The 18,076-nt window shown below is 33.6% G+C and overlaps 3 protein-coding genes and 3 pseudogenes across 8 annotated transcripts; all 6 read right to left on the reverse strand.

Annotated features, from left to right (window-relative positions):
- Window positions 1-1,096: 1,096 nt before the first annotated feature.
- On the reverse strand, window positions 1,097-2,848 carry LOC145607415 (1-aminocyclopropane-1-carboxylate oxidase homolog 1 pseudogene; annotated as a pseudogene).
- Window positions 2,849-4,034: 1,186 nt separating this feature from the next.
- Window positions 4,035-5,593, reverse strand: LOC145607416 (1-aminocyclopropane-1-carboxylate oxidase homolog 1 pseudogene; annotated as a pseudogene).
- Window positions 5,594-6,397: 804 nt separating this feature from the next.
- Window positions 6,398-8,371, reverse strand: LOC145608806 (1-aminocyclopropane-1-carboxylate oxidase homolog 1-like). The gene is made up of 3 exons (XM_081664401.1): window positions 7,676-8,371; window positions 6,903-7,215; window positions 6,398-6,812 (listed from the first exon to the last, which is right to left on the reverse strand). The coding sequence occupies exons 1-3, from the start codon at window positions 8,215-8,217 to the stop codon at window positions 6,561-6,563; spliced, it is 1,107 nt and encodes a 368-aa protein (XP_081520527.1). The 5' UTR covers window positions 8,218-8,371; the 3' UTR covers window positions 6,398-6,560.
- Window positions 8,372-9,131: 760 nt separating this feature from the next.
- Window positions 9,132-11,012, reverse strand: LOC145608824 (1-aminocyclopropane-1-carboxylate oxidase homolog 1-like; annotated as a pseudogene). Its single transcript, XR_014105904.1, has 3 exons — window positions 10,182-11,012; window positions 9,691-10,012; window positions 9,132-9,575 (listed from the first exon to the last, which is right to left on the reverse strand). The product of XR_014105904.1 is annotated as a 1-aminocyclopropane-1-carboxylate oxidase homolog 1-like (transcript).
- Window positions 11,013-11,679: 667 nt separating this feature from the next.
- LOC145606798 (deacetoxyvindoline 4-hydroxylase-like) lies at window positions 11,680-13,965 on the reverse strand. Of its 2 annotated transcripts, none has more exons than XM_081662630.1 (4): window positions 13,829-13,965; window positions 13,058-13,615; window positions 12,509-12,830; window positions 11,680-12,265 (listed from the first exon to the last, which is right to left on the reverse strand). In XM_081662630.1, exons 2-4 carry the CDS (start codon window positions 13,576-13,578, stop codon window positions 11,999-12,001), a joined length of 1,110 nt encoding a protein of 369 aa, XP_081518756.1. In that variant the 5' UTR covers window positions 13,579-13,615; window positions 13,829-13,965; the 3' UTR covers window positions 11,680-11,998. The 2 variants fall into 2 exon arrangements, with proteins under 2 accessions (XP_081518756.1, XP_081518755.1); XM_081662629.1 differs by having other exon boundaries at window positions 13,058-13,629; window positions 13,829-13,958.
- Window positions 13,966-14,995: 1,030 nt separating this feature from the next.
- On the reverse strand, window positions 14,996-17,162 carry LOC145606796 (1-aminocyclopropane-1-carboxylate oxidase homolog 1-like). 4 transcript variants are annotated; one of them, XM_081662625.1, is made up of 4 exons: window positions 17,136-17,162; window positions 16,217-16,803; window positions 15,714-16,035; window positions 14,996-15,501 (listed from the first exon to the last, which is right to left on the reverse strand). In XM_081662625.1, exons 1-4 carry the CDS (start codon window positions 17,145-17,147, stop codon window positions 15,235-15,237), a joined length of 1,188 nt encoding a protein of 395 aa, XP_081518751.1. In that variant the 5' UTR covers window positions 17,148-17,162; the 3' UTR covers window positions 14,996-15,234. The 4 variants fall into 4 exon arrangements, with proteins under 4 accessions (XP_081518751.1, XP_081518753.1, XP_081518754.1 ...); XM_081662627.1 differs by lacking the exon at window positions 17,136-17,162 and adding an exon at window positions 16,999-17,122; XM_081662628.1 differs by lacking the exon at window positions 17,136-17,162 and adding an exon at window positions 16,999-17,114 and having other exon boundaries at window positions 16,217-16,783.
- Between the last annotated feature and the right edge of the window lie 914 nt (window positions 17,163-18,076).

The raw sequence follows: 18,076 nt of genomic DNA on the forward strand, positions 1-18,076 counted from the left end.
AAGAAAATATAATTACAGTTGAAAATCAATAACTAATTTAAGTTTAGTATTGGAGAGAGATTATAGCCAAATAGAGTATTGTAGAGACTAATTAAATGTTGATGTGATGACAAGTAGGGATACAAGTTAGGTTACCTATCATCATTTTCTTTGTCAACATCTAATACGAATTGTAAGGAAATCAAAGGTAAAAGGAAATTTTTAAAAAAACCACCTTTTATAAGCATTTTTTTTTTTTTTGCAAGAAACCACCTTATAATTTTTTTTTTTTGCAAAGACACACCTTAATCAAATTTTTTTTTGCAAAACCGTACCTTTATGCCGGAAAATAGAGTCAAACCCTATTTTCCGGCGTTGACTACACCATTTGCTCCCACGAAACTGACAGTGGAGGGGAGAAGAGTGGCTAGGGCTATAGAGGAGGGTTTAGGATGGTCAACGTCGTTAAAGGGGTGTGTTTAGGGTGGTCAACGCCGTAAAAGGGGGTGTGTTTATGGTGGTCAACGCTATGAAAGGGTGGTTTTGTGTGTGGGGCTTAGGAGGGAGGTGGTTTCGTGGGTGGGGCTTGAGAGAGAGGTGGTTTCGCGGGTAGATTGGGGTAGTCAACACCGGAAAATGGGGTCAAACCTCATTTTCCGACATAAAGGTATTGATTTGCAAAAAAAAATTTGATTAAGGTGTGTCATTGCAAAAAAAAAATTTATGAGGTGGTTTCTTGTAAAAAATTGCTTATATAAGGTAGTTTTTTGCAAAATTTCCAAGGTAAAAAGATTGAAAACCTTAATTATAGTTCATTACAATAATAGTTCATGTACTTGTCGATATTATTACCTCTAGCTCGATAACATACAACGCTAATTAAGCTAACATTGTAACATGTACGCCTTCTTTCATTACATGCATAATGCTTCTTGCCTCAGCAACACATAATTAATAAAGGCATACCTTCAAGTCTTAAGAGTGCAGACTAAAGAAAGAAAGTGTAACATAAAAGCTCCATATTTGTTTTTTATGAACCAATTAGAACAATATATCGTCACACTATCCGGCCATTTCTCATAAATTTTGTAGAATATAGTAGCAATTGCCATCTTTATTAGGACGTCCGTTGAAGTTTGAAATAATCAATTCCAAATTCACCAAGAGATTTCGAGAAGAAGTATGTAATCAACTCTTCGATTGTGAATTCCCTATAAATAGGAGGATTTTGGTCTGATGTTAGCTCTTTTATTGGACCATAAATCTTCTTAGACGAGAAAAGACCATGGAAAAAGAATGCAACGGAAACCCTTGCTGGTCCAACATTTTTCGCAATCACTCTATGATAGGCGCTTTTTAACATATCATTAGAGATCATCTGTGTCATTGGAAGTAATTTTAGTATCAGAATCAATGAATTAAACCAATAGAGTGCTTTAATTGAAACAAGTAACATACATGAGCTAGCTAGTAAGGGAGAAGATATGAAACCTGAAGTATATTTCCAATGTTAACAATTAAGGCACCAGTAATAGGCTCGATATTAACCCATTGATTTTCATGAATGACTTGGAGTCCGCCAATATGGTCTTGTACAAGTATGCTTATAAATGTGTTGTCAGCATGTCCGCCAGTTCCTATGGTTAGTTGTGGTTCCGGACATGCTGGATAGTAGTGGCCAAGTAATGACCAACCTTCTTTAGTATTCATCTTTTCTAGCTCACCAAGATAGTCTGGCTCAAGTCCAAGACCCATTGACAACAACATAAGTATGTAGTCGTTAAACTTTAGGATGTGGTTGACATACTCCCATATCTCATCCCTGCAAAGGGATTGGACTTCTCTAATTAATTTGTTCATCAAGTGAAATGTAAATAGCAGCAACAATCACTACCTTGATAGTTTAATTTACTTCCAAGGAGATCCTACTAATTTGTTTATTATTGTAGCAATATATAGATAACGTAGGGTCTTTCAAAGTCGTTAATAGAAGGAAATAAAGTATGGAGTATAAGTGAATAAAATTAACATGATGAAAATTAAAAGTGAGTTAAATGTAAATGCAAGTTATTAAATGGGATTGTATAGTAAGGACGGGTTTAAATCCTCTGTTTAACTTTTTATGTCCCATTTGTGTTCCACTTAATTTAATTGGTTGTCAAATTTACAAGGATCCACTTTTCAAAATCTATATGTAAATGCAAGTAATTGAATGGGATTATATAAGGACTATATGATTTAGAATAATAAATGTTCATTTTGTATGTTCGAATTGAACTTGATCAAACATAGACTTTCCAACAAAAGATCAGTAACAAAAATGAACTCACTTGCATATTGGTGGCAGATCTTCAGGTTCAACCTCTCCGGCCATAGTATGAACGTACAAGCTATCCCTCCATTCAACAGCATTTGATTTATAAAAGTCATGGCTAGTAAAAAACGTTACCTTCTTTGAGAAAAAATCGCGACTGTAGAATTGCTTCTTACTCTCAACATCTTGCTCATGAAACATTCGAGTCCCATCAATTGCCTTATCCAACAATTCCAATGGAATTCCATGATTTACCACTTGAAAAAATCCCCATTCCTTTGATGCACTCATTATTTCTTTGATAATAATCTCTAAAGTTTGAGCATTGCTTTCACCACCATGACCAAAATCTATAACGGGCACACTTACATTTTTAGGACATGTATCTAAATCCTTGTAACGGTCCTTGGATGGTCTAACAAATATGCTCGGAATACTTTCAGTTCCTGCATCGACCAGCCCTTTCACCCCAGTTTTTTTGTCATCAAATGCCTTAAGATCGTTAATTCGATCATCAAGAGTTGGCATTTCATCAATGGTACTTTGGCTACTCATTATTGAATATTATTCACTCTCTTTGATAGAAATGGAGTGTATGTGCACAAGTGCGTGTGTGCTTTGATTTATAAAGACTAGATGTAAAGAGTAATGAATCCTTTTTGATTGGTAGAATAGATGCAAGAGGAAGTGTAATTATGCACTAATCCACATGCTAATCCATGTGCATTAACAAAGTTCTAATTAATTTTTAAGATGTAAACACATAAATTTAGCAAGCTAGGCAAAACCCATGTGCTAATCCATGTCTACAAATTCAGCAAGCGAGCTTTATAATCTATTATGAGACGTGGTGTATTTTATGTAGACAGGACAAAATCTACCAAATTTGATCACATATATGATCAAAAAATTGTCCAATAGTATACAATTGTACATAGGTCACTTCCAAATAAATACATATGGTGTTACAGAGAAATAATGTCTCTCTATAAAATGGACTTTATATATTACAACTCACTCTATGAATATGTCAAATAACGGCATAACATAAATGATGACACCAAAAAAAATTACCCAAATCCACAATTATATACTCGTAAACTCCAGACAAAATTACAAAGATGCAACATATTATCACCATTATGCATATTATAAAAATAAGAGAATGAAGTGTTCTTTCAAAACGGTCAATAGACTCAATATCATACATTCATACTAGGTGGTTTATAGGAGAACATTTGGCTCAACAAGTTGGACAACCGGGCCTAACAACATGCTATGAAGCACATAGCTAGTAAAGAAAAGTATAGAATACAATACATATATGTTACGGATAGGGGTGCTAATTGAGCAAGGCAACTCGCGAGCAGCTCGAACTCGGCTTGGTCAACGCTCGGTGAAAACTCGACTCGAGTTTGCTCGTGCTCGCTCGAATCAGCTCGAAACTTGATAAGTGTACAAGAAATTCAATATTTTTCTATTATTCCATCCTTAAAAACAAAAATTAACCTTGACACTTAATAAATTTAAAATAATAAGCTTAACTAGAAAATATTTATATAAAGAGAAGAAAATATCATCAACAAATATTTGAATTTCAAGAGACGTAAACTTTTAAATGAACAACTTGTGATTGACTAGGCTCGACTCGAAAATTAACGAGCACGAGTTGAGCAACCCTCTGCTCGTGATCGACTCGCTCGATTAGCACCCTAGTTACGGAGTATCATCCCTTGTAAAATTAGTTGCCATCTCTAGGATGTTGAAGTTTGAAATGATCGGTCCCAAACTCACCAAGAGACTTGGAGAAGAAGTATGTGGTGATTTCCTCGATTGTAAATTCCCTATAAATAGGAGGATTTTCTTTTGAGGTTAGCTCCTTAATTGGACCATATATCTTCTTAGATGAGATATTACCACGGAAAAAGAATGCAACGGAAACCCTCGGTCCAACACTTTTTGCAATCACTCTATGGTAGACGCTTTTTAACACCCCGTTAGTTATGATCTATCAAAATAGAAGATAAGAATTATTAGAACTAATGTGTCACTACGATGTATAGCTAAAGATTTATTGACTAACAAAAAATAGAGATTTTAATTATTACTTAATAACAAGGGATAAAAAATTTAACCTGAAGTATATTTCCAAAGTTAACAATGAAAGCTCCGGAAACAGGGGCAATATTAACCCATTTATTTTGGTGCAAAATTTGGAGTCCGCCAATTTGGTCTTGTAAAAGAATTGTGATGAATGAGTTATCAGCATGCCCATTTATTCCTAATGTCAATTCTGGCTCTGGACACGCTGGATAGTAGTGGTTTATGAAGGACCAACCTTCTTTACCATTTGCCAATTTTCCAAGATGTTCTGGATTAAGTCCAAGACCCATTGATAGCAACTTAAGTATGTGATCACCAAACTTAAGTACATGATCGACATACTCCAATATCACATCTCTGCACACACCCATACAAAACACAATTTAAAATTATTTTCATCAAATAAAATTATATAGCTAATGATTTATATTGATGATAAAATAGATGTAACGACGGAATTTGATCTTTTATAACTAATAAATATAAAATTGTGCACATATAAGATATAACTAATTAATTTAAAGGGGTTGGATCAGAGTCTTGAATATAACAGAATTGAATGTGAAAAAAAAAAAAAAAAAAAAAAAAAAAAAAAAAAAGAGAGAGAGACAAAATGTGTTTGGATCATGTTGCATTGAAACAAAAATATACTCACTTGCATATAGGAGGCAATTCTTGAGGATCAATTTCACCAGCAGTATGTAAAGTGTTGACATACAAACTATCCCTCCAATTTGCAGCATTTGAATTAAACAAGTCATGATTTGAGTAATACATTACCCTCTTTGACTGAAAATCGCGACTATAGTACTCCTTTTTAGTCTCGGCATCTTGTTCATGAAACTTTCTAGTACCATCAATTGTCTTTTCTAACAATTCCAATGGGATTCCATGATTTACCACTTGAAAAAATCCCCATTCTTTTGATGCTAAAAATATTTCTTTGACTATCTTTGCAGTTTGATCATTACTTTCACCAACTTGATCAATATCTATGACGGGCACACTTATATTTTCATCACAAGTTTCGAAATCCTTTGAACGATCCTTGGATGATCTTACAAATATGGTTGGTATACTTTCTGTTTCGGCGTCTACCAACCCTTTTACCCCGGTTTTTTCTTCATCGAATGCCTTGAGATCGTTAATTCGATCATAACTACTTGAAGCTCCATCAATGGTGTTTTGGCTACCCATTGACTTTTGCACACTTTCTTTGATGAATGTATACAGATTAAGATGTTTTCATTTTTTTTAATAAACTTTGGTTGCTTCTTAAATAATTAGGATAGTTGACGTAAAGAGTATATAAAATATCACATACAAAGTATATACAAAGATCAAATGCAAATGGAAGTAAAATTTATAATTAAAATACTAGTATGCACCGATCCACTCATGTGAGTTAATCTCTATTATACTACATCTAAATGTATGAGATGTGTGATTTACGTAAAAATAATGTGGTCCTAAGAGCTTAACATGTAAATTTCTTTCATTTTAAATTTTTTTAAGCATAATATGTTTTTGATATATATTTTTTTTTTCTAATAGCAATTTAAATAAATATAAAAGTATTATAAACTATGAGCCTTACTAGCTCTTTTGTTACAAAGGGAATTTATTATATGGGTGGTGCAGTTTGTCGTGTTAAGCTCTGACCGGCTAACCATTTTGTTTTCCTATCCCATTTACTTTTTTTTTTTTTTTTTGGTTGGTTTTTCAATGAACTATATCACATCATAAATTCATAATCTAGATTTTATTTAAAACTAAACTTTTTCTCAAAAAAAAAAAAAAAAAAAAAAAAAAAAAAAAATCAAACTTTAGATTTAAAACATACTTTTTTTTTTTTTTTTTTTTTTTGGTTGTGCATAAACAACGTTAGAAAAAACTTGTTTAGCCCAGCCCATTTTATGATCGTTGATTTCATACAATATCTTGTCAACATTGAAGTAAGATACGAAGTAGTGATTCAAAGATAGTACCTTACACATGACATTAAACAACGCCAATAAAAATAAATTCATTGGTTTTATGTTGAAATACACATAGGTACCCAAAATATTTCCATGTACTTTTGAATGTTTTGATCATCAAGCAATTTAATACAATGATCAATGGTGAAACGTAAACCATCTCATTCAAAATCTGATTGCCGTCTTCATAATCGTATTTTGAAATGATCGATACCAGGCTGATCTAGTGGTCTTGAGACGAAGTGTGTGAGGAACTCCTCGAGTGTGAATTCTCTATAGATAGGTGGATTTTCTTCTGTTATTAGCTCCTTAACTGGGCCATATAACTTTGGAGATGAAAAAAGGCCTTTGAAAAAGAAAGCAATAGAAATCCTTGGGCCCATACTTTTTGCAATCACTCTATGATATACACTTTTAAGCTTGTCATTGGATACAATCTGTACAAAGATAATAAAAGGTCAATATTATCTAATGTGGAACAACTCCTGTGTGGATGACAATAATAAACTGGGCAAAAGAGATCAAACCTGAAGTGCATCTCCAATGTTAACAATCAACGCACCCTTTACAGGCTCAACATTAACCCATTGGTTCTCATGAAGAACTTGAAGACCTCCGATTTGATCTTGCAAAAGAAAGGAGGCATCGGCGTGTTTGCTAGTTCCTAATGTAAGATCCGGCTCCGGACACTCCGGATAGTAGTGGCAAACTAAGTTCCAAGCTTTTGTACTTTCCAATTCTTTTAAACAGTTTGGTTTTAATCCGAGACCCATTGATAACAACATGAGTATAAGATCACCTAACTTAATGACATGGTTGATATAATCCAGTATCACATCCCTGTAAAAGCTACCTATTAGCAACAATACTTCAAGAGTTGAAACTACAATATGAATTGAAGAATGAGCTAACTATACAAACCCATAAAAATAGCTCACTAAGTCACTAGTATTGATAAAATTGTGTAAATATAAATCAAAATCAAATTCTAACCATGAATGCCAACTAAATAGGTTTATGTAATCGGAAAAACTTGTGGCCAGATCTGATACTGAATCTCGTTTATATCATTGTCTATATGACTCTGTTTCTAAGCCAAATCACAAATAGGAATCAAGAGATTTTAAAACAAAGGTCATTTATTACTCTTTAAAATGACCAATACACCCAATTGTTACAAAATCATGTATAGAACAATCAAATTCAAGCTCTAATTTTTCCGAGGTTACTTTTAATTATCTCCAAATTCAAGATCAAATGGCAAGATAATAATTAATAAATAAATAAATAAATAACTTACCTGCATATTGGAGGTAACTCTTGAGGATCAACTTCACCGGTAAAAGTAGTGTTGACCGACAAACTATCCCTCCAATTAGCCGCATTAGATTTATAAAAATCATAATTAGAATTAAAGGTGACAACCTTTGATTTATCGCGACTATAAAACTGCTTCTTACACTCATCATCTTGCTCATGAAACATTCGAGCACCTTCAATCATCGTATCCAACACTTCCAAGGGTATCCCATGATTTACCACTTGAAAAAATCCCCATTTTTCTGATGCCGAAACAAGATCTTTTACAACTTCTGTTGTTCTACCATTACTTTCATGATCAACATGAGCTAAATCTATAATCGGAACACTTATATTTTTAGGACATGTACCTAAATCTTTTGAACGATCCTCAAGTGGTCGTACAAATATGCTAGGAATTTTTTTTGTTCCTTCATCAACTAGCCCTTTAACACCTGTTTTTCGAGCATCGAACGCCTTAAGATCGTTTGTTCGATCATAACTTTCAGGTTGGGTTTTAATGAGGGTATATTGGCTGTTCATTATTTTCACCTGTTTAAAATGGAGTTTATTTTTTAAAAATGATTGTGAGTTGGTTCAAACTGCAAAGGTTCCTACAAAGCCAAGAAATTGAGTCCATTGACTTTTATCAGTTAAAGAATTTTCCACCCAAAATTAAAAATTAAATTATGTTAGATTCGATTATAATATACTCTTCTTTTTTTTTTTCTTTTTTTTTGTTTGGGTTAGAGGAAAACAACTATCATAAAATACAATCAATTTTGTATACACCCGGTTTTCAGTAATTTACTGTACATCGGGTTCACTTTTGTCAAATTTAGTGTCACTTTTGTCAAATTTATCAATGAAGCATAAATAACTCTTATATATGTCAGAGTAACTTTTGTGTGTTTTAGTGTAACTTTTGCGCATTTTATTGTCAATTTATAACGGATGTTCAGTAATTTACTGAACATCCGTTTTATTTAAAAGTTTGTGCATACCATAATAGATGTTGCAATTTTTTTGAAACGAATGAAACAGTTGAGCTTTTAAGAACATACTCCCTCCGTGTTTTTTTAAAGTGTTATACTTACCAAATCCGGCCATATTTTAATAAGTGTTACACTTCCTATTTTGGTAAAAAGCTACATTAAAATACTACGTATTATATTTCTCTTCTCTCATGGTCCCCACCCAAACCCATAACTATTTTATTTAATTATATATTTCCTCTCACATTCATCACTTTTCAATAAACTATTAACCACACTATCTATCTTTTACAATTTTTTAATACTCCAACTACCCCACTTACCTCTTATTTTATTTAAGTCAATTAAATTACCTAAGACTATATGCCGGTCAAACTGTAACACTTAAAAAATACGGAAGGAGTAGTGACTATGCACTGCTTAGAGTCTTAGACTCATATGAAATTGGTATAGACTAGAACGGAATAATCAAGTATAAGAGACAGCAGATTAGTGAACTCAAAATGTACAATAACCGCCTAAAACTCGAGACAGGAAACAACAAGTAATGACATCAAAATCATACAGCAGCCAGATTTTGATGATCGGAATGAAAAAGAACATGACTTAGTCAAGGATGTTGATTATATTGTAGAGTTACTACTCTCCAACTTTATGATTATGTAGCTTAAAGTATTCGAGTCCTGGTTCATCAAGGGGCCGAGAGAAGAAATATATCAGAAATTCACTGAGGGTGAACTGTCTATAAACCGCTGCATTTTCATCAGACAGCAGCTCTTGAATTGGTCCGTACAACTTTGGTGATGAACGTGGACCGTGTAGGAAAAATGCAACTGAAATTCTTGGTCCGATATGATTAGCAGACACGCGATGGTACACACTCTTGAACTTGTCGTTGGAGATCATCTGCATCGTAAAAACAGATTAAAAACCCAGTAAATCAGATCAGACAGTAGTGCTTAGCTTATCTGACAAGAACCAAAAACAGGATGATATGACAGAATGAACAAAATTAAGAAACCTGAAGAAGATCTCCAATGTTAACAACAAGGGCGCCGGATATAGGCTGAACGTCCACCCATTGATTATCATGTAGAATTTGGAGACCGCCGATTTAATCTTGTAGAAGTATAGTGAGAAATGAGGAATCAGAGTGTTTGCATATCCCTTGAGTCAATTCTGGAGCAGGGCAAGCAGGGTAGTATAGGTTTACGGCGGTCCATCCTTTGTTACATTCCATATCTTTTAGATGATTTGGTTCGAGTCCAAGACCCATGGATAGCAACTCTAGAAGAATATCACTTAGCTTAAGTACTTCGTTGTAGTACTCCAACAACACATCTCTGCAAATTATCAAATGGACACTCTAATTTGGCAATAATCATATCATACATTAAAATTCTAATGTATATTGTATAAGCAAAGGATTGCTTTATATTACTTATGTAATGATCATATTTTTAATGTATATTGTAAAAAATCGAAAAATGGCAGTGATATAAACTAGTATACCTGCATATTTCTGGCAACTCTTTGTGATCAAGATGACCGTAACTTTTTGATGTGTCGACTGTTAAAGTATCCCTCCAATTCGCGGTCCTTGAAGTATATAGGTCATAATTAGATTGATACAAAACTTGTTTGGTCCTGTCACGTGTGTGCATTTTCTTCTTTACCTCGGCATCTTGTTCATGAAACATCCGAACCCCTTGTACCATCTTATTCAGCAATTCCAAAGATATCCCATGATTTATCACTTGAAAAAATCCCCATTCTTCTGATGCATTAAGAACTTCTTCAACGATCTTAGCATACCGATCTTTGTTATGTATTCCTTCTAAATTTATCACGGGTACTTGGAGTTTGACACACGGAGTTTTGAGATCTTCTAAGAGCTCGTGAGTTGGTCGAATGAATATCTTAGGAAGGGTTTTTACACCTGAATCTACTAGTCCCTTTACCCCTGTCTTCGTATCATCGAAAGCCTTCACCTCTTTAGCGCGATCATAGTCAGATTCATCGCCGTTGGTGTATCCGTCCATGCTAGATGTCCTTAATGACCTTAAATTCAGCTATATACTTGAACAATTCAATGGCTTCACTACTAAATTTCAGTGTTCGAGCCCCTAGTGACTAACGTTAAGGGTATAGTACAACACGATTCGATGAAAATGGCCCTTAAGAACAGTTGTGAGTCGATAACATATTTACAAGGTCTAGTTATAAAAAATCATTCAAGTTACTCAGGACTTTTTCCGGACATTCTAAAATAATGCTCTACATACAAATATGTGTCTATGTGATTTATTAATTTGGGACCGAAAGAGTGATATGACGCATGTGCAGCAAAAGATAACAGATAAACATTGAAGATATTTAATCAATGACGGAGCAAACAAGACCATAAGCTAATTGAAAAAGACGCATCGAAATCCTGTGGCTCACCGTGAGTTGAGCCTCGATTAGGAAAAAAATATCAAGTATTGATATAAACATAAATACTACTTGTACAATCAATGAAGTTGTCATTTTATGCACCCACTGAAATAAAATATCAATTTTATTTCGTCTTACTTTTGATAAGGATTAAGGAACTAATGGCTCTAATGCAAGTAATTACTAGAAGAAAATGATTGAATTTAACCTTCTAGAAATTAATAATGCAAAGTGCACTACAACCACTAAATTTTAAAAAGTTTCATCCAACCAATTAAAAATTCATGTGACAAGACAAGATTAAAAATTACTATTCCTGTTTGATAGATTGTTACTGCGTTAGTGGGCTGTTCACTTGTTCTAGTTTAATTCATTAGTTTTAAGAAAAATTACTGATCATGTAGTTTTTCCTGTTTCTTAATACTTGCTAATTTTCGTATTTACTAATGTAAAATTTCAACCATTAATACGAGTATCGTTAATGTAAATAAATTTAATGAAAGTCGAGATTGACTAGGTTATAAAATAGTTAGTAGATTCATTTATAGGTTGTTAAATATTAAAATGTAAAAAATGACTCACATAATCAAATTTTTTTTTTATTGAAAAAGCTTGCCCTAAGCAGCCCATATCTAGATTTTCAATTTGTTTTGCAAGCAATTTAGTCCTTTGCCCCAAAACAAGAAAGCATGTTACAAACGGTAACATACAATAATACATAAGCAACATAACTAATAAAATGGAACAGGCTTAAAAAATAAAAAAATAAATAAACCCTAATAAAATGGAACAGCAAAACAACAACCAACGCCAAGAGAGAGCTAGCACACAATTGTATTCCAGAACGATGCCTCTACTCCACCACTTCAAGTCATCAACCTCATACTTTCTTTCTATACGCCATTTCCATGATTTTTTATTTTTAAGTACTCAAATCTAGCATCATCAAGGGGTCGTGAGTAGAAATGTGTATAAAATGCATCAAGAGTGATCTCTCTATAAATAGCTGGATTTTTTTCCGACAACAACTCTTTAATCGGTCCATACAACTTTGAGGATGATGAAACCCCTTTAAGAAAGAATGCTGATGAAATTCTTGGTCCAACATGATTAGCAGTCACTCTATGATAAACACTCTTCAACTTGTCATTGGAAATAAACTGCATCATAACAAAAATATCAAGAGAAAATAAAATATTCGACGCTATCCAATTTCTAGATAACATGCATGTGATATTTCTATTTTATACGGACCTAGAAATTTAGGCTACTTTCATCACTTGGTAACTAATTAAATTGCATTTATTTTCCTTTTTATATCCTTATTAATAAGATGAATAATATGTGGCCAATTATTTATAAACAGGGGTATATATGAGCTTGATCGATATAATTAAGAATACCTGAAGGATATCACCGATATTTATAACAAGGGCTCCCGGAATCGGCTGAACATCGACGCATTGATTTTTGTGAAAGACTTGGAGGCCACCAATTTGGTCTTGCAATAGTATAGTGAGGAATACAGGATCAGTGTGTTTGCTTGCTCCTAATGTCAATTCCGGAGCAGGACAAGCAGGGTAGTAGTGGTTTACTGAAGTCCATCCCTTGGTACATTCGATTTCTTTCAAATAATCTGGTTCAAGTCCAAGACCCATAGATATTAACTCTAGTAGAACATCACTTAGCTTCAGTACTTGGTTAAAATAGTCCAACATTGCATCCCTACAACTCAACAAATGGACACATACATTGAATTCAAAAATAGTCGCATAATAAAACAACTATTACATCTATAGTAGTTCAAATTAAACGATCAACGTATCTGTACATTCTGCATAAAAGTATCTAAATGAACACTTACATAATCACAAAATGATATAATTGTCACATTATAAATCAGTTCAAATTAAACTATTAACGTGACTACTAATTTTAAACGAGATACATACCTGCATATCTCAGGTATCTCGTTGGGATCGAAATGATCAAAATTAAAAGTGTCAACAGCGATAGTATCCCTCCAATTCGCAGCCCGAGAATTATAAAGATCATAATTAGACACATACTTAACTTGTTTTGTCCTGTCACGACTATAAAAATTCTTCTTTACCTCATCATCTTGCTCAAAAAAACTCCGAATCCCCTGCAACATCTTATCCAACACTTTGGAAGAAATTCCATGATTTACAACTTGAAAGAATCCCCAATTTGCTGATGCATCTAGGACTTGTTCGACAACCTCATTGTAACGATCCTTACAATGATCAATTCCTTCAAAATTTATCACCGGAACCTCGAGCTTAACACATGGGATGCTAAGCTCTTGTACGAGCTCGTCAGGCGGTCGAATGAATATCTTAGGAAGTGTTTTTGCACCTGAATCAACCAGGCCTTTTACCCCTGACTTCGTATTATCAAAGGCTTGCAGCTCTTTTACGCGATCATAGTCGGGTTGGGTGTACCCGTCCATGCTAGATTGTATACTCTGTGTGTGACTCGATCTTCACCTTTCAATGATAAACTAGTAGAATATTAAATGAGATTAATTGGACGATGTTACCTGATATATATAACACTTTACTACGCGATATGGGTATAGGTATGCAATTTGCTATCTTATTTTGCAAAAGTCGATAAGTGTACTAATTTACATGCTCATTAAACATAAATAATCATTGACAACATGATAAAAGACAACAAGTGTAATGTTACCTACTTACCTGATATGTATTACTCTTTAATTTACTACGCGAAATGAGTATAGGTATGAAATTTGCTACCTAATTTTGCAAAAGTTGATAAATGTACCAATTCACATGTTTAATATATATATATAATCATCGACAACATGATATAGTTTTCATGGCTTACCAATTTTGGCATTGATTTTAACGTTAACTTCTAGATATTTAAAGAGTAGACCCAAAAACAAAGAAATTTGATACTCCCTCCGTGTTTTTCTAGTGTTACAATTCCCATTTTGGCATTTTCGATCGTGTTTAAGTGTTACACTTTCTTTTTTGGCAAAAAGCTACATTAAAATATTATATCTCTCTCCTCTCATGATCCCACCCAAATCCACTACTACTTTTATATTATATCTTTCCTCTCACATTCATTACTTTTTAATAAACTATTAATCCCACTATCTTTCTTTTACAATTTTTTAATACTCCAACTACCCCATTTACCTCTTATTTTATTTAAGTTAATTAAATTGCCTAAAACTATGTGCCGGTCAAATCGTAACACTTAAAAAAACACGGAGGGAGTACTTAAAAACCCTTAAAGATCCGGTGTTTTGGGACCCAAGGATGCTAGAGAGGATATGTGGAGATTTACGTACCACGTATTCATAATCATAATTAGACTAACCATTTATCTTGTGGCTCACAACATGATATAGTGACGTGTGTGAGTAGGATGATCTTTTTCTTTTTTTTTTATTTTTTTTTTTTTTTTTTGAGTAGGAATGTAGGATGATCTTGAATCTCAAATGTAACTTTCAGAAAATTTGTTAACATCTATGGAGTACCTTATAAAAACGGGTTAGGATTATTTTTTTGTAAAAAAATGTGGGATATAATTCTTTAGCTAATTATAAGCCTTATAATATAATTTCGTCTTTTCCTTTTAATTACAACATGGAGAAAGAATGCACATTTTTATGGTAGATGAGTGGGATAGAGACATAACAAGAAAAGCTCATTCGTTGAGGACAAAAATTACAGGTTGGTATATTTAGCTCGATCCATAGGCCTTAAAACGGGCCTCACTTATACCTAAAGTCCTAAAGCCTGAGTTTCCCTGTAATTGGAAGATTGGGACACTATCTGTTTGTTTCTTACTCCTCGTGACTCGTGACTCATAAAAGTTTAAGCTTATGGTTAAAATCCAAAAATATATTTTTATACTCTATCAAATTTGCATTAAAAGCCAACTTTCCAACCATTATGTCCTTTACCACAAAACAAGCATGTTACAAATGGTAACCTGTGGTACATAACTAATACGAGTACTCGATAAACAGCTAGACATCAACAAACACCAAGAAAGAGCACACATGTGGATCCCAAATCGAGAGACCACCTCCACCACCTCAAGTCATCAACCTAGAATTTTCTTTCTACATGCGATCTCCATGATTTTGTATTTTTAAGTACTCAAATCCTGCATCATCGAGGGGCCGTGAGAAGAAATTTGCATAAAATGCATCCAGAGTGAACTCTCTATAAATAGCTGGATTTTTTTCTGATAACAACTCTTTAATCGGTCCGTACAACTTTGAGGACGACGAAACACCTTTAAGAAAGAATGCTGATGAAGTTCTTGGTCCAACTTGATTAGCAGTCACTCTATGATAAACACTTTTAAGTTTGTCATTGGAAATAATCTGCATCATAACAAAACTTATCAAGAAAAAATAAAACATTCAACGCTACTTCCAATTTCTAGGTAAATGTGACATTTCTATTTATCTAGACCGGCATAGAAATAAAGGCTCCTTTCATTATTTAGTAGTATACGCCCTTATTAATACGTGAATTAAATGTAGCCAGTCATTTACGGACAGAAGTATAAATGAGTTTGATAAAGTTAAAATACCTGAAGGATATCACCGATATTTATAACAAGGGCTCCCGGTATTGGCTGAACATCGACCCATTGATTTTTGTGAAAGACTTGGAGGCCACCAATTTGGTCTTGCAATAGTATAGTGAGGAATGCAGGATCAGTGTGTTTGCTTGTTCCTAATGTCAATTCTGGAGCAGGACAAGCAGGGTAATAGTGGTTTATTGAAGTCCATCCCTTGTTACATTCGATTTTTTTCAAATAATCTGGTTCGAGTCCAAGACCCATAGAAAATAACTCTAGTAGAACATCACTTAGCTTCAATACTTGGTTAAAATAGTCCAACATTGCATCCCTGCAACTCAACAAATGGACACATTGAATTGAAAAACAATCACATAATAAAATAAAGTTACGTTTGTAGTTTAATTTAAAGATCAACATGACCGTTCATTCTGCATAAAGCTATGATATAATTGTCACAGTATAAATCAGTTCAAGTTAAACTATTAACGTGACTATTAATTATGACATACCTGCATATTTCAGGTAACTCATTGGGATCGAGATGATCAAACGTATAAGTGTCAACTACGAAAGTATCCCTCCAATTCGCAGCCCGAGAATTATAAAGATCATAATTAGACGCATACTTAACTTGTTTTTTCATGTCACGGCTATAAAAATTCTTCTTTACCTCATCATCCAGCTCAAAAAAACTCCGAATCCCCTGGATCATCTTATCCAACACTTTGGAAGAAATTCCATGATTAACAACTTGAAAGAATCCCCAATTTTCTGATGCATCTAGGACTTGTTCGACAACCTCGTTGTAACGATCCTTACAACTATCAATTCCTTCAAAATTTATCACCGGAACCTCGAGCTTAACACATGGAGTGCTAAGCTCTTGTACAAGCTCCTCAGGCGGTCGAATGAATATCTTAGGAATTGCTTTTGCACCCAAATCAACCAGTCCTTTCACCCCTGTCTTCGTCGCATCGAAGGCTTGCAGCTCTTTTACGCGATCATAGTCGGAGTCGGGTTGGGTGTCGTTGGTGTACCCGTCCATGCTAGATTGTATACTCTGTGTGTAACTCGATCTGCACCGTTCAATGATAAACTAGTAGAATATCAAATGAGATTAATTGTACATGTAATGTTACCTGATACATATAACACTTTACAACGCGAAATGGGTATAGGTATGCAATTTGCTACCTAAATTTGTAAAAGTCGATAAGTGTACCAATTTACATGCTCATTAAACATAAATAATCATTGACAACATGATAAAAAACAAAAAATGTAATATTACCTGATATGTATTACACTTTTATTACTACGCGAAATGGGTTTAGGTATGAAATTTGCTACCTAATTGTGCAAAAGTATGTACCAATTTACATGTTCAATATATATAATCATTGACATGATATAGTTTTCCTGGCTTACCAATTTTGGCATTGATTGAAATGTTATCTTCAGTGTTTTGGGACCCAGGATGCTAGAGAGGATATGTGGAGATCTACGTACCACGACGTATTCATAATCTTAATTTGACTATTCATTTATCTTGTGGCTCACTACATGACATAGTGACGTGTGTGACTAGGATGATTTTTTTTTTTTTTTTTTTTTTTGAGTAGGATGATCTTGAGAATCTCATATGTAACTTTCGGAAAATTTGTTAACATCTATAGGGTACCTTATAAAAACGGGTTAGGATTTTTTTTTTTTTTTAAAAAAAAAAAGGTGGGATATAATTTTTTAGCTAATTATAAGCCTTATAATATAATTTCGTCTTTTCCTTTTAATTGCAACGTGGAGAAAGAATGCACATTTTTATGGTAGATGAGTGGGATAGAGACATAACAAGAAGAGCTCATTCATTGAGGAGAAAAATAGAGTAACACTAGCTTTAAAAAAAAAAAATTTATCACCGGCCTGAAAAATTGCTCTAATCATTTCACATCTTTTCTTTTCAATAATGATTTTAAAAAGTTCAAATTTGAACAAATTTTTTTAGGTTGGGCTGGGCTCAAAATTTGAATTTTCATTCAAGCTTTTAGCATGCGTTTTAGGCCCAAAAATCACAGGTTGGCATATTTAGCCCGATCCATTGGCCTTAAAACGGGCCTCGCTTATACCTAAGTTTTCCCTGTAATTGGAAGTTTGGGACACAATTTGTTTCTTACTCCCCGTGACTCGTCCCTATTTGTTTGCCACATAGTATTTTGGGAGTCAAAAATTTAAGAACTTTTTTCATAAATTATCTCAAATTTATACAATTAAAAATAAAAATAAAAATAATATAGTCATATGAGATTTGTTATATTGGTTTCAATATACTTTTTGAAAAGTACATTATTTTATAATATTTGCATAAACGAAAT

The sequence above is a fragment of the Chenopodium album genome, chromosome 23 (genome assembly GCF_948465745.1).
Source record: "Chenopodium album chromosome 23, dcCheAlbu1.1, whole genome shotgun sequence".
Lineage (NCBI taxonomy): Eukaryota > Viridiplantae > Streptophyta > Magnoliopsida > Caryophyllales > Amaranthaceae > Chenopodium > Chenopodium album.